The sequence below is a fragment of the Tenebrio molitor genome, chromosome 8, assembly GCF_963966145.1.
Source record: "Tenebrio molitor chromosome 8, icTenMoli1.1, whole genome shotgun sequence".
In the NCBI taxonomy this organism is placed as follows: Eukaryota; Metazoa; Arthropoda; class Insecta; order Coleoptera; family Tenebrionidae; genus Tenebrio; species Tenebrio molitor.
Genome location: NC_091053.1, coordinates 7,415,133 through 7,437,794, shown reverse-complemented (window position 1 = coordinate 7,437,794; position 22,662 = coordinate 7,415,133). Strand labels below are relative to the sequence as shown.

Genomic DNA, 22,662 nt, shown 5'->3' with positions numbered 1-22,662 from the left:
GCAGTTCGGAAAAACACCTGAGTTGAGTGAATACTTAAAAATACGCCACAAAGGATCAGTAAGCGATGTACAGCAATTTCTGTAAAAAATTGGAGGCAGCCCATCTGGCCCAGCACCTTTATTACAGTCGAGATGAGTTAGTTCATAAAAGACACTATCTGAAGTAAAGTCAAAGTTTTTGAAATCAACGCTCAAACCGACAGGATTGTCACAAGCAGAAGCAGGTTGTGTGGTGACGATATCATCATAAACAGAAGAAAAATGTTCCGCAAAGGTATTAACAATATTCTCATTACCACATACAGGGTTATTGTGATAGATCATGAGATTCGGTATTTCGTTACATTTGGTATGTTCGTTTATATATTTCCAAAATTTTTTCGGATCAGATGTAATAAAATTTTCAGTGCGTTTTATGTAATCTTTGTATGATTTCTTCAGGGCTTCTTTGCATTGTGTTCTGACTGTAGCAAATGCAGCATAATCATTCGCGTTGTGACTGATTTTATAGCGACGATGCAAGGTTGACTTCCGGCGAATTAATCCACGAACCTCATGATCGAACCACGGAGGAAATGAGCTCTTACATTTTCTCTTCACAGGAACAAAAAGACCACAGACAAAGTGTAAATAATTATAAAAAAGGCTCACAGCTTCATTAATGTCACTGCAGGAATCAAAGGTGTTCCAGTTCACATTAGACAAGAGTATGTTGATTTCATCATAATCGGCATTAGAATAATCATAAAAAGTGTCACAAATATCTTCAACAAAAACATTATCAACACTTATTTCAAACATGAACGGTGGATGAAACACATCAGTCTTGCTAAATTCATTACAATTTTCAATCTTAATATAGTCATAGTTAGAGAAGCACAAGTCAAGGATATTACCATTACAATTAGTTATAGTATTAAATTGACAGAAATCACAGGAATACAGACTGTCACAGATTATGATGTCCTTATCAGAATTGGCGTTAGTATATATCAAAAAATTAGTATCACTATCATTAATCCATTTCACATTTGGCAAATTATAGTCGCCTAGAATGAAAAACGTACTGCGACGATTATTATATAATAAATTTTTGACAACCTGGACATGTTTCGCATAACTAACAGTTGTGGCGTCCGGCGGAAGATAGATTGCACCAAAAACAAAAGAATTGTCACAGCACTGTAGCGAAATCCAAACATCTTCTAAGGAGGAGTTGGAATCACTCAAACGATTGGAGGTGAGAAATTTCTTAACAGCAATTAAGACACCACCGCCAATACTTTTCCCACTGTTGTTCACATTTCTGTCGTTTCGATATACCACATACCTGTCATCCAGCACTTCAGCATCAGAAATACCACCATGAAGCCATGTTTCGACCAGAACAATCACATCAAAGTTTTCACTCAAACACGACAAGTAACAGTCATTCAATTTAGTTCGGAGTCCACGAGGATTTTGATAAAATACTTTAATGGATTTTATATTCTTGCCTGAGCGATGATGCAGATTTTTTATTGCGCTTTTATTTGCTCCGTGTTCTTGTTTCGAAAAAAAATGAAACGCTTAATTAATACTCCTTCGGGCCATATCTCATCGTTGTTCATTTGTTGAAGTAGGTCGTAATCGGCTGTCACCTTAAAGGCGACACTTTTAGCATTTTCGCGCCTGGGTAGCCTTTCAACTTGGAACTGCTTATGGGGAAAAGTAGTTTGCAAATGTTCCAAAATCGCCTTCTCCTCTGTGTTTAATTCGAAATTACCAGCGTAAATATAAATTTTTCTCGGTGCCGCACTAAGATTCAACGATTTTGCCTTACCCCTTACTGTTTGGGTATTTTGGTAATTTCGTTTCTTTCGTACAACATCCGTCCAATCGGAACTTCCATCTTCCAATGTTTGTGAATGCCGATTATCTCTTTCCTTCCATACTCCCTCCACCCAATTGGAATTATCGTCCTCCAACTTACGATTAATTGTTGACTCGCTGTGTAAGTATTGGGGCTTCAGAATGTTATTGACCGGTGTTTTATTTGGCTTATCTTGCGGCTTATCAGCACTTTTTACCACTCGAATCTTTCGATTAGATGTTTCTTGTGGTCTTGCAGATATTTGGTAATGTTCCATCGGGACTTGAAGCGGCTGGATAAGATCTTGTTTTTTTGTACACATTTTTATTAAATCCAGATTAGTGGATTTAAGGTGTTCAACTTGTATCTTTAGCTGACGAATTTCATCTTTAAGGGCAGATACTTGCGCTTCCACTATGCCTGAAATTGTGTACCTGAATCGATCACTTTGCAGAAATTCAATAATAGATCTGGCATTGAAATCCACACTTTCCTTCACTTGCATATCACTACCTTCACAACATAGAACTTCATCACTGCTAATCACTTTCACGTCGTTAAGCCGTTCGACACATTTAGGATGAAACACCCTATCACACTTTATACATTTGGGACCCTTTACTGCCTTATTACGGCAGTATAAACAATTTAGATCGGACATGACGGGAAACACGTGTGCTCCGTTCGAAGTCATGATTGCTAATGCTCACATGTTTGTGAGTTTGAGACACGTGTGTCAACGATGAAAGAAAAATGAACGAAATCAAAGACAAAACAAACAGATTGTCGTAAAAGTGGTGAGTAACCGATCCTCAATAATCCGCAGGTACCATCGAGAGTTTTTGTTACAGGGTAGGTAAATAATCCCCTAGTAATGAGACCATCATAAACGACCCAAAATGTTAACTAGTGTTTAAAAAGTCCTTTCAAAATATCGATAGACGCACTTTAACTATTGCAAATTTCTCACGTTCCAACAGTGGTTGTTTTGTGCCTTTCTTACGTGAAGCCATAGGTATTTTATAATTTTCCCACTGCAACAAAATTATAACAAACTTTTGGCGGGTTACATATTTAAATTGTCAAATGTGACAATGGGTGACAATTTCAAAAGTCAATGTTCCAAACGTGATTTATAAAATTCACCGTTTCGAATTTTGACAATTGATTATAAAAAAAACGGACTTTATATGGAATAACATTCATTTTGATAGTAGATCTTCAAACAATTAAAATATTCACTTACAAAATCGTGACTCATCATTTCAATAATAAATTTAGATAATTTTAAATATAATATGTACTGTCGCGAGCAATAAATTTTGGTCGTCAATGTCATTTCAAAATTTGGTTAGATTGTCACAAATTTAAAAAATTTCCCTGCCTGATTATGCCCATGTCAACAAAGTGTCAAAAAAATGAGAACAAAATGACAATTAATGTCATACAACATGATGATAGGTTATGACTGTTTTACAATGGAGCATTTTCGATTGCGTCAAAGAATGACCTTGACGACCAAAATTTATTGCTCGCGACTGTACTTATGTGTTGCTAAAGAGCTATCAAATTAATTTGTAATCGACTTGACTTGACAATTTTCAAAATTGCGCGACTATGAACTGTCAAAGAAATGTTAACTCTATCCTACCTACAGACTTGCCACATCAATTTTTGTACATAGTTGTCATACTAATCCACAACCATTTTGAATCATCCAATATATTTTGCTTGAAGAACGTCAAGCTAAACTGGCGAAATCTCTCGTCGTGTTCGTCGCTGACGGTGTCCAGATTCTTAGGAAGGAAATCCAAATGGGGATCCAGGATGTGGATTTTTAGGGACATTTTACATTCGAAAGCTTTGTATGAGTTCAGTATGTTAAACATCTCGATATTTTTTGCCTCCTGAATGTTTTATCTTTCATCAGTTCTCTATCTGAAGATATCCAAAAATCCCCACCTTCATTTTAGCGTCAGTAACTCTAGGAATTTTTTTTTTCAAACATAAAAATCCATTGCTGTTTCGGTTTATTACCTTAACAAACTTTTTCACTAGCCTCAGTTTAATGTGTAAGGGAAATAGACATTTTCAAATTTAATTATTTTTCTTTCACGTTTCGACCACTCCATTTTTACATAATGTTTTTTTTTAACTCTACCACCCCTGCTATTTTTGTTTTTGACATCTACCTGGGCACCAATCTTATTTTATAATTTCATACTTACTCCTTTGTTTTTTTGCTATCTCAAATTGTAGCATTCTAATAAAGTAAACGAATATTGTTGTATAAGTGAAGGACATTACACCATCCAAGGTAATAATTTAAAAATGTGTTTCAATTTTTTCCTTTTAAAAGTTTGCCTCTAATGATACGACACTAGATATGTAATTGAACTACAGTTGCACTCAATTATATAGTGATCAACCTACAATTTAAAGCTCCCTCGATAAAACTTTTTCTACCATTAATAATTACAGTTCTTTCCAGAGAAAATGTTAATGCACTAATCGATTTAATGTAAACATTTATAATAGTAAAAATTTATTAAATATACTTTTCAACCCTTTACTTAATCTTACTTATTCTCGTATAACCATCCAAAAACCAAATCATCCCAAAATAAGAAAACAAATAAGTAGGGTGCCAGATAGAGACTTGTAGAAGGGGAACATACCCTCAGGCATGCGCTTCTCATTGACTATAAAAAGAAGAATCCAACGGGATCACAGTCTACTTAAAGATGTCGCAGATTATCTATTTAGATTTGGTGTACAACACATTCCAAAGGATTGGCCTCAGTCCAACTCAGATTTCACTTCACAATTACATCTTACCTCTAGCAACGAGCATATTGGTGTTTTTGGTAGTGTGCAATTTTCAGTACTTGCACCATGACATTTTCGAAATCTCCAGAGCATGCATTGCTTTCTGCACCCATAGCCACGTACTGAACGAAATTATTGCACAATCCCTTCTTTACAATCCTATTTTAGGCTCTGGTCAGACAATTGAGCATGATTTGGTATTCCTCGGAAATAGAACAGTTACTAAAGTGTGTGGCACATTTTTGGGATTACGACTTATTCGGTAAAAATTTGGGCGAGTATTTCCGAAAGAAAATGACAGTTCGGCTGTTGTTGATCAAGTGCCTGTTTGTAATTTGCGTTGGTGTGTTGAGCTATTTGTTTTTGTCTCCTCTTGTTTTTGAACACACGGATTTGCCCCAAGAGAGTTGGATTCCTGGGAATAATCATTACGTCAAGGTGATGATTTACGTTTCTCAAATCGTTTGCTTATCAAACGTTCCCTTTTTACTCATTGTTTTCGACGGTACACTTTTTTTCTTGTGCAACGAATTGGAAATACAATTTTTACTGTTGAAGAAGAGTTTGCAAGCAATCAGAATTGGTGCAAATCCTTCTGCAGAACAAGAAAAAGTATGTTTGGACAAACTCAAAAATTACTCCATCTATCATCTGTTTCTTTTAAGGTAAGAATTACCACTATTGCTAACATTTTCATTTATTACTCAATTGTAGAGTACACGAAAAACTGAAAACGATATATTCTGATTTTTTTCTTTTCGAGTATTTGGTATGCATCGAAGCACTTTGCATTTTGTTCTGCGTGTTAAATGAGTAAGTTGCACGGAATGTTTACTTTCCTTCATTATTCTTCTTTACTTTCAGATCAACATCTGCATCAGAACTGATTGTTTCATTTATTTATATGATTGGGGTCATCCTTCAATGTGCATTTGCCTTTTTAGCTGTCTCCAATCTTGAGGCAGAAGTAATTTCATGCACACATTTTCTTTAAATCTATTTGCAGGAAATAATTTTTAGGCTGCGACTTTATCAGACGCTTTATACGACCTTGACTGGTACAACAGCAGCGACAAGAAAATTCCAAGACATATCCTTTTTATGTTGATGAAGGCTCAACAACCTGTTCAACTCACCGGTGCTGGGTTGATTTCCGTCAACAGAAACACTTTTCTTCAAGTAAGTGTAAGACTCATTCAATAAAATCACAAGTTTTGCTAATGTAGCTGTACTTTTCAGATATTTCGTACAGCATTTTCAATCTCAACGCTATTGCAACAGCTGTAATTTAATAAGAAGCGACAACATGTATGTATTTTTTTAATCTACATTTGTGATTGAAATTCCTAAATTGAGTTACTCAAAAAAATATGAAAAGTGTTGGAATTCTCATCGTTACAGTTTTTTAGATGTAGTTTTAGAAATGTTTTTTTGATTGAAAACCATTTCTGTAGAGATGGAAAATTTGTATATTTTTATATCACAGGTATGTGCAAGAATAGAACAAAATCATCTACACTTGGAGATTCCTGCACTCTTGGGCCTTTAAAACGCTCGTTTCACTCGCGTTTTAAACTGCCCACCTCATGCCAAAAAAAGCCCAATTTACACAGGAACTTGTTAAATAAACTACTACTTTTAGATCTTGTACATTTGCACTAGAATCAACAAATAGATCAATAAATCACGTAAGTTGCAACCAAAATCGTTATTTTAACAAGTTCAATGTTTAGAGAATTTGTTCATATCGGATGTTTATTAAGTTTTTCGTCCAAGTTGGCGTTGAAGAGTCGATTGTGAACGCGCCACGGATTACGGATCACGGATCAGCTGCTTAAATCTACCCTCACTGTTTTCATTGTTGCACACTGACGAGTGGTGCGTTCACAATCGATTCTTCAACGCCAACTTTGACGGGAAATTTAAATGAACACCCGGTTCGCGAATCATAAGATGTTTCTTTTTTAAAATGTTAAAATTCCTTATTCTTGGTTAGTCCTTCACAATAATTGTACACAAATACTGTCTACAGTGTCTACTTTCTGCAATTTTGAAGAAATAAAATGTGCTAAGCAAAGACCAGGTCTTTTAATCATGGGAACAATATTTTTTGCAACAATATTTTAATGGCAGTGTTATTCAAGAACGTCAGCTTAATTTGAAACTGGTTAACAGACGGATACCACAAGGTAGAGGTGTTGGATTTTCTCATGGGCTATGAGTCATATCTACGCAAACGACGAATATTGGTCTCAAGTAGGCGCTACAAACCGACCGGAAAACATCGTCATTCATTAGGTTAGTGTTGTCTCTTTCTCGTCTATTTGGATGTAAAGTAGTCGACGTTTTCAGTTTTCATTTACAGATTTTACACTGGTTTATCGCTCCGCCTTCGCAAAAATATTTCCAAGGTCATAGCCCATGAGAGAATCCAACACATTTACAATCTAAGGACATCTCTTTTCATCGTGTACGGCAGATTTGTGAACAAATTATTTCAGAATTTTATTTCAGAAACGAATCAAAGAATATTTAATCTAATCTATCACTTATTCCTTTTTGCCATTAAAAATTAAAACTGCACCTGTTCCATATATCGACTCCATAAAATATGTATTGATAATGCAACTTAGTTTCCAATTGCTCCTACAAGTTATTAATTATTCTTGTCTTTAAATAGAAGAATTTACAATTCGCATTCTTCGAGAAAGAAATGTTTCAATTATTTATCCTTCTTATGGCGACGTATCCTGGACGTAGTAATTATTCTCTTTTCATCGATATCAAACCCATCAATTATCTCTTAATTAAAAAAAAGTATAGCGGTGGGACGAAAGCACTTGCAGATAAAAGGAAATTCGAAGAAAAATGTCTCCAGATGGTTCAAAAATGTCGAACAAAAATATCAACTATTTCAGTTACGTCTCTACAGCTTTCAAGCTGAGTGGTTACTTGCCGAGCCACAAAACCTTCAAGACTTACATCCTGCAATTTGTTCTGGTTCCTCTGATGTGCACTTTGTTGGCGTTCGTTGTGTACAACTTACGCTACATGCACCAAGATATTTTCGAAGTTGCCAGTATTTTTGAGTCACTCTCTACTCACGGCCACGTATAAATCTCGGACAATATTTCTACACAATAAACTCCATTTTTTTAGGTGTTTGGTAGGAAAGTAGCAATACTGAAGCACGCACCCTTGCTGGAAGAACTAATAAAAGATAGGCGATACTTCTGGAAGTACGACCAGTACGGAAGACACCTAGCTGATAAGTTTAGAAAGCAAATGTCACTTCGCAACTTTATCATTAAGAGTTTGAGCGCCATTAGCGTCGTCATGCTTTTGTATTTTTTCTTGACTCCAGTGTTTAAAACAAGTGCTCAAGTGCCCCAAGAGAGTTGGGTCCCAGAACCAAAAAACTATTTCACACCGATTGTTTACACGTTGCAAATTATTTGCCTGTCTGAGAGCATTCCAGTGGCAATCATTATCGACGGTACGTTTCTGCTGATGTGTGGTGAATTTGAAATTCAGTTCGTTCTTCTGAAGAAAACTCTACAGTCGATCAGAATTGGTGAAAACAGTGCCGCAAAACACGAGAGTTTTTGTTTCAAGAAACTAAAACAGTGTTCCGCGTATCATTGTTTGTTGTTGGAGTGAGTTTAGTCAAGTACTTTGAGACACTTAATACAGGTAAAGTGTTGTAGAGAGCACAAGAAAATGAAGCGAGTATTTTCTGAATTTTTCCTTCTTCAGTACTTGCTGTCAATAGAAGGGCTTTGTATTGAACTGTTTGTGATCAACGAGTAGGTGCAGAAAGAATGCAACTCAGTCTGTAGTCTATAAAGTGTTGTCTTCAGGTCACAGTCTTGGGACAAGTTTACTTTGGCAGCCATCTACATCGTTGGAATCATAATGCAAAGCTCTTTCACTTTCCTCTCTGCCAGCAATCTAGAAATAGCGGTACTTCCATTTTGAGCAGATTTTTTTTCTAGTGAAGATACCTACATTTTCAGGCTGAAAGCTTGCCGGATGACATTTATCAAATAGATTGGTACAACTCCAGCAACAACAAAATCCCGAAACATGTTCTATTTATGTTGATGAGGGCACAGAAGCCTCTTCGACTCACCGGTGCTGGATTGTTCGATGTCAACAGAAATATGTTTCTTCAGGTATTGTTTCAGTTCTTCTGAACCTTTAATGTGTTGTTTCTTCGTAGATAATGCGCACAGGATTCTCTATTTCTGCTCTAATACGACAAGTATAATCTGACAACGATAATCACAGCTTTAGCGATAAGAACAAGAAAAAACGAACACATGTTCATCACTATTTTTAAAGTAGTCCAAAGCACCTATCATTGTCCTGCACTATAAATAATTTTATTTAAAGAACGCGAAGTGAAATAATAGACAAATAATAGTAAACTATATCATAAAGAGTAGAAGTGAGTCTTTTTGTGCTAAGCCCAGAGATTGAAGACCGAGACGAAGACGAGGTCGCCAGCTGGGCGAAGGACAAAAAGACCTTCTACCGGTTACAAAAAAAAAGACACTTCAACCGTTTCTATAGAAATACACAAAGGCGCGATTTTTTATTTACAAAAAGAAACATTTTTGTCCACAATTTTGCAGAATCAGTGTAGAAGTTGTTACAAAAGGTGTTTAAAATAAATACACATCCTGTCAGTTCTGCTGATTGTATTTTATTCTGGTAATTTTCCTTTTCTGAATTTTCACACATTCACCCTTTTTCCATTTTTGGACATTTTTGAAGTTTGTGTTTTTTTCTAATCGCATGATACACTTCCTTCATTTGTTTCAGTGTAATCCAAATGTGATTCTGTTGGATTCCGTTAAACATACAGGGTTATTATAATTGATTGTCCCATCGCACTTGGCAGTTGAATGTGCCACAAGCCTCATAACATGAGTGAGACTAGTATCGCCGATAGGTGGCGCTACGGGGGATAGTGGAAATTTGACTACTAGTTTGTCTAACGTTGCGAGGCTGGCGGCACATCCAAAATTTGTGTGGGTTTCAGCGCCAACTGCGATGGGACAATCATTTATAATCAGCCTGTATTAAAATTTCTTCTTTAAATGTTTTTTCTCTTCGACTATTATCACGTTTGATGTTTCTTTACACATTTATTTAATCTTCTTTATTATAGTAATTTTGAATTGCTTTACCAAGTTCTCTTATGGTTATTCAATTATTACTACAACCACTCTTTTTCGTAACAATTTTTCAAATTTACTTGAATCTGTTTCCTCACAATAAGTCAACTTCTTCACACTTCACTGTGTCCATTAAAAATTTGCATTTTTTATTTAAACAATAATAAAACAAAAAAATTAATTGTAAATAAACTATTCAAAGTGATTACATTAAAATATTTATTTATGGCTTATTCAGACGGCATTGTAATACAAATCTGTGAATTTTCTTATTAAAAAAAGGATATCCATATGAAGAAGTTCTTTGTTCAGACACTAATTGCCTCAGCCTTCGAAACCAAAACACACAAACATAAATAATTACAGCTGTTATCCACTACATAGTCCCATGCAAAATCACATACCTGGAATTAACTTGATGAATAGAAAATATTTTGCAATGTGTACTTGAACACAGGCTTGACAGAAGCCATTGTCCCTTCGTGCAAGAAACAATGGATCGATTTAGATTTATTGACCCTAACAACATTCACACAATTTAGCCGAAGATCGTCATTAACAACTGTCTTTTCATTTATTCTTAATTATCCTTGAACCCTAAAGAAACATTTTTATTTTATCCTTACCTATGAGGGTGGTTCGTTTCTGTTCACCATCATTGCAATTCTTTGTTGTTGGATATTTTTGCCACCAGGAAACTAATCTCTGAAGGATAAATGAATTTGTCAACGTGAGAAAATAAAATATTTTTCTGATGCATGGGACAAATTATGATGAGGCCGCGCCTACAGTAGCCCCAACAAATAATAATAACTCTAATGGAGAGCCTCGAGCTAAATCTCGCGTGGATGATTTTTTTCCAACCATTTATTTAACAAAATACACTTTTTTCTTGTTCTGTCATTACTAGGATATCCTGTTTATTCGACAAATAATTTTATTTACTGGATTCATATGAGAACATGACTAAAAGATGTCATGAATCATTAAATTAAGGTTCTTAGTGGAACGTGTTATTATTCAGCTTAATTGCATGGTAGAGTAACTCATTTTTCAGATTTGTAGCAAACATCTTCTTGCTTCTTCTTTGCCGACTCTTAAACATTCATGTACTCTTTCAAATTTTTCCTCACCATTTCAACAAAATGGAAAAAGATAAATGTATTATTTCCAACCATGTGAGTAATTTAATCTAAAATTAATTGAAAAGCAAGTCAGGTTTATTGGTCATGCAAGTCAATATTAAGTGGATTGACGTGTTGTAAATCATCACTCATTAAATGAATACTCTTGTCACGTAATACAAATGACTAATGCAACTGTTTATTTGCCAACACCTACAAAGGTCAAAAATCAAATAATTTTGTTTTTATTGCTATTATGTTTGGTCTTCAAAGGAATCCCTGCATGGACAGAAATTTTGAAGACAATTAGATAGCAACATTTTTTCAGTAATTTTTTTAATTAATTTTGCATTCTTTCACCAGAACAATTTCCAACTGCGTCGAAGATTTGTTTAATTTTGTTGCCCCTGTCTCAATTATTTCGTATTGTCAAAACCCCACTTTTTAATCTCCTATGTTTTTGAATGCTTGCTCACGACTAGCTGTAACAAACAACCAATCTAAATTATGTTTGGTTTTAATTTTGCAGAAAATAAGTTCATCAATATTAAGCGATTTTTTGCTTCGTTATATTAAAATTAGAAATCACCGAGTTTAATTATGATCCTGATAATTTTCTCTGAAAAAAAATGCAATTAACCGCCACCAGACAGGTAATACGGTCTCCACAATTACCGTTGCCTCGAAATAATTAAACTTGAATCACAACGTGCCATAAAATAGATAATAATGTGGTTGGCCAATGACGTCAGTACAAAATTGCATTAATTACCGTTAAGTAGGTAAATGCAGTACATTTTATTCGGTTTTCCTCGACAAATTACATTGCCAAATGTATCGGGTGTTCATTTATTCTCAAAGCTGACGTTGAAGAGTCTATTGTGAACGCACCACGCGGCAGTATGCAGAGTAAAAACACAAACCACGCAAAAAGTGAGGTTAGATTTAAGCAGCTGATTCATGATCCGTAATCCATGGTGCATTCACAATCGACTCTTCAACGCCTACATATTTTGAAGATAAATTTAAATGAACACCTATATAATAATAATCTTCTCAGGAATTTAGATTTGACTAAATCACATGAAAGTAGGTATAATTGGCACATTTATCATAATTTATGCAAAATGGTGCAAACATATTTTGTGAATGGTGCTGATGTTGTAATTGGTGCACTAGGATGTGACTCTTACTTTGAAATAATTATATTTATTGTTTTCAACTGTCATAAATTCAGATTTTTCTCCTTTGTAAACTGCCCTAAAACAAAATGAGCAGATAACGAACCGTTGCCATAGACAACACATTCAACGTTACATTTCTGACAGGTCTTGAAAAATTTGTCAAAACTGTCAAAAGCAAATGCGAAACCATTTTTAAAAGATTTGGAAGCTTTAGGAATGTCGTTTCAAACAATAAAATTTTGTGTGCAACTCGTTTCTGGGTAAATTGGGCTTTTCTAATTGCCCTCGAGGCCTTAAAACCCACGCTACGCTCGTGTTTTAATCTTGTCCCTCTGGCAATTAGAAAAGCCCAATTTACACAGAAACTCGTTGCATAAATAACTATTAAATAATTTTGAAAAAAATCAGAAAGCCTACTTTACAAAAATAAAATTTAAAAACTTGACCTTTAATAATAATAATAATAATAATAAACCAGTCCTAGACTGTGTAACAAATTTTTATATTAATAGTAATAGGGTAAGTAATTAAGAAAAAATATATTTTAGAAAAATAGAAATCGTAATTTTGAAAAGCCTAATAATAAAACTAGTGCATTTTTCAGTGAATCAGAAAAGTTGTCAATCAATTATTATAATCGTAGACTTGAAAATGATGGTATTATGGAGCTATAGTCCATTCATTTTAAATCTTGGGTTTAGTAATAAAACTTGCCTGCTTTGACACTTGTCCGAAACTCAGTGAATCTAAAACTGTGTTCAATACCGAGGGCCAACTACCAAACCTGACCATAGGAATTTAACATGAAAAATAGTTTTTGCGTGATTTCAGGTACCTACTTCATTAAGAAATTGATTAAATTTAACACTTGTTAAATGGTCAAGTTATTAGAAACATTTTTATTCACATTTATCAAAATGTCTAAATATGTTTGTTTTTAAATTTACTACTAAAATCGCCCAATAATTTGATTATTAAAAATACCATCCCAAACATTAAATTTCTGAGGGCATTGCGTTCTTGTAGTTAAATTTATCCGCGGATTTTCTTGAGACAAATATCGAGTGTTCTGGGTGGCTCATTATTTAACATACATTTGCATTCGTCGGTAAAACATCTGTTTTTAGGTACTATAAATATGTTCTGCTTACCTTATCTATACGACGGGTGCAGGTAATATTAAGACATCCCAAGCGTAGACAGAATGTACATAATAATGGGGTTTTCCAGAATTTTAAAAATACAGGACCGGCCGGCCCTAAGCCACTAAACAATACAGTCTTAGTTGTACCATTCAAGAAATAACTTGTGTTGTGTAAAGTAAATTCAGTGCGTTAATTTTACTCAATATGTCAGGTGGTTTGGGTCATTTGACTTATCAGTCTGAACAAATTATTCTTAATGTGCTGGAATATTTGTTGCCAATACTGGTGAATCATCTAGTGAATTTGATTCAGATGACGATTAATTTTCTAGTTGTTTATGTAAGTATTTTATTATTTTATTTATTAATTTACTTTAAATGGATACTTTATTAATTACTCTTATTTCCTTATTTAGTAATCTTATTTCTCAAATACAAAATTTCCCAATACAAAATCAACATCTCTTAACATTTTTTTGGTCACTGATCGCAAAATGTGTTTTAATTTTTTTTTATTTGCGGATACTTTAAGGTCTCTTTCTTTTGCTCGTCGATAAGATGGTGAAAGTACGACGTGGTACCAATTTTATGTGAACAGAGGGATTACTACTTTACAGTACCCACACAATGAAAACTTGCCGCTTTCGTAATTTACGGCGTTTTGAGTTTACAACTTTACCCAAGATTTAAAATGAATGGACTATAGTAGTGTTAAAGCATGGCCCGAAAGGGCCAGCCTTAGCACTCCATTAGCATAATTCCAGCAAAGACAATCGCGTGAAAGCGACAATAGCCCAGAACAGGACAAGGTAAATCGTGCCCCTCCCACCCAAGTTCCCACGTGTAATCCAGAAGATACGCAAACAATTGTCAGTTCGAATATGCACGTGGAAGGCACAACTTCGTCAACACTCCGATAGCAACACTCGCCCTGACAATGTGCGACATCAGTTTCACCCGGAAATTCTTCACGATAGTGTTGATCGCCCACGCAGTGCACCCCCAGGCGCAGGTCCAGTTCGACAACACGAATTTCGCCAACTCCCAAAATGTGTACAACACGGATCAGCAAAACCTGGACCCGTCCAGGCAGGACGCCAGGTTTGACAACAGGTTCGACAATCGACTGGACGTGGGAGACGGCAGGTTCGCCGGCGGGGACACCAGATTCAGGGAGAACGAGGGACCAAACACGACGCCCAACAATAGGGACATAAGGGCGCTCCTGCAGGAGCTGGACGTCCAGGCGTCCCAGCAGTGCACGAACAACGTGGACGCGCAGTGGAATTTTGAAACGAACGTGAATCAAGCCACGCAGTTGGAGGCGGTAAGTGAAATTTCTTCGAAAGAGGAAGTGCCGGCTTGGGAAAATAATTTATAATAAAATGGAGCGACAAGTTCCCGCGCTATTGTTTCGCAGGTTTTACTTTCAGTTTGTTATATAAAATGGTCAGCAGTGTCGGAAAAAGTCAGGAAAATTCGTCACTTTTCCAGTTGGCTTTTTTTATTTATTTCTTGCAACATAAATAGTAATAAATGACGTAAACAGCTTTGATTTCTTGTAGCTGAACTAAATCATTTTCCAAAGGTTGCAAGATGATTACTTGTTTCCATGCGAAGGTAGAATAAAAACTATAACTAATGGAAATATTCACTTAAGTCATATTAATAAGTGACAAAAAGTGGAATTAATAGTAGAACATACAGGTCGTAAAAAATTGTTTACTTACGACTTGTCTAATCAACAATAATATACAAAAACAAAATGAGCCAGCGTGTACAAAAATATGACTATTGGAACATTTTGGAAGTGCTCTTATTTCTTTAATTCATAAAGAATTTCCAACATTCCTGTAAAAATTTCATTTGACCTTTTTATACATTTTAACATTCAATGTTATAAGATTTTAAACTCAATGTATGAATATTTTAGGTATGGTGCGATTCTAAGCTCCGCCCTCTGTTTCATCAATCAAATTAAAAAAAAATACTTTTACTGTGTTAAGTGTGAAATTAATCTGACTGAACATTCGGTTATTTCCACTAAGATCGAGATGAGCTAGTTTTTAAATCTGAACGAGAAAAAACTACTTAACAATGATGAAAAAATAAAGAGAAAACCTTCAATTTATACATAAGTTAGCTTTGATGAATGACGTGTGAATAATATCTGTTTGATAAATTTTATATTAAAAAGCAATTGTATGTAAATGTTGTGCCTTATTAGGATAATTGTAGAAACAACAACGTTCCATTTTTTGTTCTTTAATAAAAAAATGGAATATTTCGCATTGACGCCGCGTCAAAAGCAAACATTGTAAACTGAACAAATATTTTTCACTGAAAAACCAAATTAAAATTGGCCCTGAATTTTATTTCCATTTATTGCTTAATTTCTCTGAAAATTTTATTTCAAACAGTGCTTTTTGCGACTAAATCATTCCCACAGTAAAAAATCGAAAAATCAAGACATTAATAAATAAATCAAATGATTAATGATCCAGACCTTAAACCTGTCGATTTCAAAGCAAGTTCAAATACAGTTGCTCTTAGTATAACTCACTGAAAGCATAAACCATGAAATTGATATTGATAAACCAATAGTTCACAACATGGCTCTTGAATATTTGACTTCTTTCTTGAAAAGTTTGTTTGTTTATCAACACACTTCTTGGAATAAACAAATAAATGTATAAGCAAGTGTTGCAATTTTTAACGTATCATACAGCTATCAACGTAATTTATTAGCTACCACTTTTTATCAAAAAGATTGTGTAAGACGGAGTCACGTGCGAGTGAGTCAAAAATGTTTGTTTTAACTTAAAATATATATAAATCTTTGAAATTTATTTTATTTATTTTTTTGTTTCCTATTTCTTCATTAACTCTTTGCTTCCACCACATTTTTGCTTATTATAATTTTTTTATCAAAATTGTTAATTTTGATTTGGAAGAACCATCTCTGTGTTCACTCTGGACAGTATCAATGCCGCGCATGACATATTTATTTTTTGTATATATTTATTTTGTAAACACTCTGTAGTGAGGGAAGAGTGTAAGAGGAATAGGCGGAAAATGAAAGTGGGTAAAAGACCTGCAAAGTTTAAAGACAAAATGGATGGAAGGGAAGAGTGCAGGATACTAACCGAATGCTGGAGAGAAAAGAAAAAAAAAAGAGCGGAGAAGAAGGAGAGAAAAAAATACTGTCAGAGAAACCGGTTTGGCAGTGAAAAAATGGAAAAATTAAGGGCAAAAGAAAAATGGATGAATGTAGAGCTGAGTGAAAGGGACAAAGACGCAGACAATCAAGAAAGAAAGGAAAGAATCAAAGAATCCAGATACAACGGGAAGTACCTATGAGAAATTCCGGAGTACCTGGGCAGAGAGAGTGTAACAGAAAGAAAAATGATGGCGAGATTTAGGTGTGTGAACGAGGAGAGAGGAAACAGGTATTCGATAGAAGGAGAGGAAAGAAGGTGCAGAATGTGCTATGAGGAGAGAGAGAGAGAGACATTGAGCACATGTGGAATGGATGTAGCGAAATGAGAGAGAGGGAGAGAAAGGAAAGGGGAGAAATACGGAATGAAGACGGAAAGGAGATAAGATGGAGGGCAAATAAAGCATTATTAGTCATAGTAAACACTATGAAAAAAATATCTGCGAAGTGCTTTCCCAAATGCTTCAACGCTGACCAGAAACAATTGAGAATGACAACATAGAAGTCATATTGTAGTTGTTTTGAGGATGATTCTTCTCTAAGTACTGTAGACGAATTACGAATCAGAAACAACAGATCAATCAAAAAAATGGAAACACTGGTTCTTCCCATTCAAAAATCTTGATGCTCAGGACTAAGGGGACAAAGGATAAAGAATCATTTTGATTTTGGACGAAGAAATTATTACTTATTATAATATCCCAAGTGCATTGATTATTTCCGGAAATTTTTTCGAATGCATTTCCAAAATGTATTAATTACGTTTTGAAAATGCATGAGAATAAAATTTCCGGATATTAATCAATGCACGAGGGCATATTCGGTAAGAAAATCGCAACGACACAGACATTATGCTTCTTAAATTATAAATTTCTGACAAAAAAAATCAAGTTGTACATATATGTAACAGAATTATCCTTGCCAACGGGAAAAAAAATTGAGATTTTTAATAAATAAATTATTATGATTGGCTGAAAAAATGTCCACTTATTAATTTCATGTTGGGTTACTAGGTGCAAAAAATTTCCAGGAAATCTCTATATTGTTATAGAAACGACACCGAATTCTGTTTTTCTATTGGCTACTTTTATGTGTCTTGCGATTTTCGACAAAAATACCTAATAGTGAATTTTCCAAAGGTGTCATTTTTTCCAAAACAAATGATCTACTCACAATTTAGTCGTTACGTTGCACAAATTAATGAATCTGAATTAATTAACCATACACTATTTTCGCCAGATCTCACACCTTCGGAGTAGGTATTACTTTTTCCAAATTTTAAAAAATATTCGAAAGGGAAGTTGTTCTTTTTAATGAAAAATTTTGCAGTTCGTTGAAAAGGACTTGAATCACTGTATGATCCGTATGCATGAGAAATTCGTATGAGAAATGTATTCTGTGGTAGGCTAAAATTGGTCGTTTTGCTTTCATTCTCCTATTTGTATGTATTTAATTTCTAACAATCTTGTAACCAACTTAGTTTGAATACAGAATTCCAAAATCGGTTTTTCCATTCACGCAACAATTTGAAATTTTTCAAAAATGTCTATTGTCCCATCGCCCATGCTTCGCGCTTGGTTACTTTGTTCTTCAGGCTCGTGTCCTATTAATAGACTCCATGAATGAACGTCCGTCTGAAAACGGCTTTGTTTACGTAAACACAAGTGGAACAACATAATCATAATAAACACACGGTGTAAAATGTGTAACACATTGACATTGACATTACACGTATTATACCCGGTGATGGAGTGACCGCGTCCCGTATGTGTTGCAATCAGTCGACCGTGCTAATTGCAATTATGCAATTGTGTGATGTTTAATGACAGATCGCATGTGTTTAGGCTCAAGCTGGGATAAAACAATGAGTGTGATGTGGTCGTTATGAAATCGTTGGGAGCGACCATGAACAATTCCCAGACGATTTATTGGAAGAAAAACAGAAAACACCTTCAGATTGAACTTTTGCTTGCATTGTGCACAGGCATACCCAGAACGGGACATAATCGATAAGATAAGCCGAGATGGGTGCAAGGGATAGTCAAGACATGCATTTTAAAAAGAATGACACTGACAGAACCGAGAATCTCGAAGAGAGAAAGAGGAAGAAATTGAGAAAAATATAAAGGAAAAAGAAAGGAGAAAGACTGTAGGGGTGTACAAGAAGAGTCAGAAAGAGGAGAGATAAGAGATTTTGCAACAATGTGTTAGAGTCAAAAAAGAAAATCCGAAGGAGAAATGAAACAATTCTTTCTTAAGCCTCTTAAACTCTGACACCATTCTTCGATGTCAGCTCGTGCGTCGCCATTTCCATTAACCGTTGCACAATCGAGTGTATTTCGTTGTATGTATTATTTTCGTATTGAGGGACGAAATCGCGGTGAAATTCGAATAAAAATGGTCAACAGAATTGCGAAGAAAGTGGGGTGCGGTTGATAAAAGAACAGGACGATGACCCTGTTTACATTATCACCAGTTCCACTTTTACTATCTGCTTCGGATATTGTCATTGCACCGTTTCGTAACAGCGACTCAATTGTAACATTGGCATTAAAGAAAGTTCAGGAGCATTGTTTGCGGAAACGAGAGGGGCCGGCCGGCTTGTTTTTCTCGTCGTAATTGGTACCTCTTGATGGGACGATTAGGCAAATTTGGTAGTACTTAAAGAGTGTCAAAGCAGAGGGGCGAGAGCAAAATATGTGTTGTCGAACACGTCAGGCACGATTGTTTCGGATTTGTAACATCTATAAAGGGAAAAATACAGTTCTTTGGTAATACAAACTTTCTATCTACAATAATGCAGGTCGGAACAATGGACAATAATTTGGGGAGCCCGTAGGTCCCATTTCGTAACAGAATATGATGATGCGATGGACGTCATGGACATTTGATAACAATTATGAAATATCTAAAGTAGTTCAGATGAGTAGCCCTTTTGATATCAATGTATTTTAAGCCAGAATATTTGAAAATTATTGCATTGTTATGGAACTCATCAGCTTAGAATGTGGCCATAATTACCGCTGAGAAAGATCCCGACAAATCCCGTGATTGACAACTGTCATTCAACATTTGCAAAGTATGCAACCCACATTGCTCGAAATCAGAATTTCAGCACAACAGCCTTAACCCTCAACAATTTCCACCAAAGGCGCTTCTTCGTTTAGAAAATTTTGATATTTTGTAAAGTATTAATTGTATCGTCTACTCTTCATTGTTGAATATTACTAAATATTCCAGAAGAGGCAATGTCACAACTAGCTACGATGTGATAATAGTATATTAAAGAACGAGTTTTATAAGGATTGATTTGGCGCACGAGTCCCAGGTGTAGAAAACGGGAGGGGAGTTTTCTATGGGACGAGTGCGCCAATGCCTTTATAAAACGAGTTTTTTATGTTATTTTTTAGAATTTGCACCCTTGTTTTAATTTTTAAATAAAAAAAATAAATTTTCAAATTCTAGGGAATTTTGTATTAATTGGTAATTCAAGGTAACGGATGTAACTACATCTGCAACAGATGTTAAAAAGTAAAGTTTAAACATTAATATTGGAAGTTTTTTGGTGTAAGTGACAATAATACACTGAAATATCGATAAAAATGTTCTTAGAGATCAATTAAACCACGAGTGCTTTAATAGATAGCCATAAACGATTCCAAATTGAATACAATAATAGATCTATTAGAGACGCAAATTCTAAAAACATTTATGATAGTCCTGTATAAAGTACAGTACCAAGTAAGACGGTTTGAAGAAAACAAAATAGGGTCATTAAGACAGCTTAAGCATTTATTAGCCATTTGATATTTTTTTTGCAGAAGAATTAAACATTACTTCCCAGAGACAATCATCAACAGAAAGCATAGAAATTTCACTCTTGATTCCATCTTTTTCGTAGCGAGATTTAAAACAATTCACTTTTTTAAATGTTTCCCAGCTACGTAACATAATTGCACCAACAACGGTGCATTTCCTGTCGTCTTTAACTACGTGACGTCAAAACCTTGTAAAATCGTCTGATTGCATCAAGGTTAGTGTGAACAAATTAATCAAGAACTAACTAACGGGAGCGTTATTTCTTAATTAATCTTCCAAGAAGCTCCACTCGGAGAAAAAATGAAAATACCTTGATGTTTGTCTGAAGAAAACAGGACACATCGGAAATCAAGGTTAAAATTAATTGCAGCACCTTAGCACTCCTTAATTTGTAATTAGGTCGTGACTAGACTTTGCTTATTTTTTTAATTTGAATATTTTTATCACTGAGACGCAATCATCCATCTAATATACGAGACTTATCGATTGAACCTGTCATGATTCTTTTATGCTCGACTAATATAACAACTGTATCGCTAATGTTATGAAGAGATTATGTAACGATTGATTTTTTTTTCAAAGTGTTGGACGAACCGATGCGATGTATTTTTCTCACCGCACCTCGATTTCTGCCACTCCCTTTCATATTTCCTACTGTTTCTAAGAAATTGTCTATTAGTGTCACGACTGATGGTGATGTCAAAAATTAATTGTCGGCACCAAGGGTACATTTGTTTATTGGTGTGTGAATTCTGAATGTAAATGCGTCAATAATGGGACAATTAACCCTCTTATACCTAAAAGGATGCGACGTGAGCGGTGTGTTAACGACTGGATTTTTTGCAGCTGAACGCTCAACAACTCTATTCCGATTTTCAACACGGAGTCTGGGAGTTGTTGAACCAAGTGGGTGGAAGGGGTGTGATCAACCCCGTCATTGCTCGTCAGATTCGGTACTTATCAATCGTGGGACCTGCTGCCTTATCACCTGATCAACTAGACAGAGTAAGTTTTACTATATGTACTTGTTTAACAGCTCAGTAGAGGATTGTTTTGTTTATTTTAAAACTGGAGCAAGTTTGTCGTCGTGACATGGATGGCCATGGCCATTGCAAGATCAGGGTCGAAGAAAAAACTATTTTCATATTCAAATCTTCATGTGTACAGTATTGGTCACAGCAACAACGTAAAACTTTTTTATCATCAAAAAAATTTGGCATATAACTATATTTCAACAAAGTAAGACAGTTTTATATCTATCTGAGTCAGGGACGTCTCCTCTGTACCTTACCAAGAGGTAATTGGTCAATAATAATTACTTTTAATTAAGAAGTTCTTACTAAATGACAAATTGGCAGTAAAACGAAAAAAAGCGTTAAAAGCTAAACACTTTTGGTGTTTTAAAAAAGGAAAAGGAAATGTTGCACTTCAATAAGAGAGATAAAAAAGATCATCATGCTAAGAGATATAAACTATAATAATTAAATATTTTACACCTCGTAAAATGATGTATCTCTTTAAAAAAATCTCAATAACTGAAACATTTTAAATGGTTAACTTTGTTCAAACCTAGACCCTAATTGTCTTGAGGTCAGAAACGGATGTACAAAGTACATTACACCACAAGGTTGGTAAGTAAAGTGCAATCTAACAGAATCTAGGAAAAGTTTACCGAGATTCCCTTAGAAGCACTTTACACTCTTATGGCGTAAACTATTTTCTGCTCGATCGAATTTACGTACAAAAAGTCTTCATTCTTGTGACATTTTACAAAAAAAACCACAAGGACAATTATATTGGGTGATTCAAAATGATTGTGGATAAGTATGGCAACTAGGTACGAAAATTTATGTGGCAACTGTGCGGGTGGGGTATAGTTGACATTTGTATGACATTTCATAAGCGTGCATTTGATTTTTTTTTATATCATTGCACATTGACCTGACAATTTTCAAAATTGCGCCACTATCAACTGTCAAAGAAATGTCAGCTCTGTCCTACCTACAATTACCCACCCAATATAAACAAATTGTCGTTGTCTTGGTGATTACTTATTAGTCTTATTAATTGTTACCTAAATAGGTAGTTGCTCTTTGTTTTTTCTTAACAGTATTGGTCCTGTAATATTTCGTAACAGCACTGATTTTTTTTTTATGTTTTCTAAGGAAACCAGTGAGAGGTTTGTAAATGCAACTTACAACATCTATCACTAACGCTGGTAACTAAGTGAAAAACACAATCGTGAAAAAATAATATAATCAAATTGTATTTAATTTTTTGTTTGTTTTTTCACCACTGCAGTGCAATAGT

The 22,662-nt window shown here is 34.9% G+C and overlaps 3 protein-coding genes across 3 annotated transcripts in view; all 3 read left to right on the top strand.

The window, feature by feature from the left end:
• Window positions 1-4,527: 4,527 nt before the first annotated feature.
• Window positions 4,528-5,968, top strand: LOC138137007 (uncharacterized). Its single transcript, XM_069056311.1, has 5 exons — window positions 4,528-4,800; window positions 4,850-5,346; window positions 5,396-5,450; window positions 5,702-5,860; window positions 5,921-5,968. The coding sequence occupies exons 1-5, from the start codon at window positions 4,597-4,599 to the stop codon at window positions 5,966-5,968; spliced, it is 963 nt and encodes a 320-aa protein (XP_068912412.1). The 5' UTR covers window positions 4,528-4,596.
• Window positions 5,969-8,017: 2,049 nt separating this feature from the next.
• On the top strand, window positions 8,018-9,266 carry LOC138137006 (odorant receptor 10-like). The gene is made up of 5 exons (XM_069056310.1): window positions 8,018-8,337; window positions 8,389-8,487; window positions 8,542-8,644; window positions 8,698-8,856; window positions 8,904-9,266. The coding sequence occupies exons 1-5, from the start codon at window positions 8,018-8,020 to the stop codon at window positions 8,949-8,951; spliced, it is 729 nt and encodes a 242-aa protein (XP_068912411.1). The 3' UTR covers window positions 8,952-9,266.
• Window positions 9,267-14,178: 4,912 nt separating this feature from the next.
• The window catches only part of Ance-3 (angiotensin-converting enzyme Ance-3), a 44,042-nt gene continuing 35,558 nt past the window's right edge, over window positions 14,179-22,662 (top strand). Inside the window, exons 1-2 of the mRNA XM_069055533.1 lie at window positions 14,179-14,643; window positions 21,199-21,357. Of these exons, the coding sequence (XP_068911634.1) occupies window positions 14,254-14,643; window positions 21,199-21,357 (549 nt within the window). The 5' untranslated portion in view covers window positions 14,179-14,253. The remainder of the gene's footprint in view (window positions 14,644-21,198; window positions 21,358-22,662) is intronic.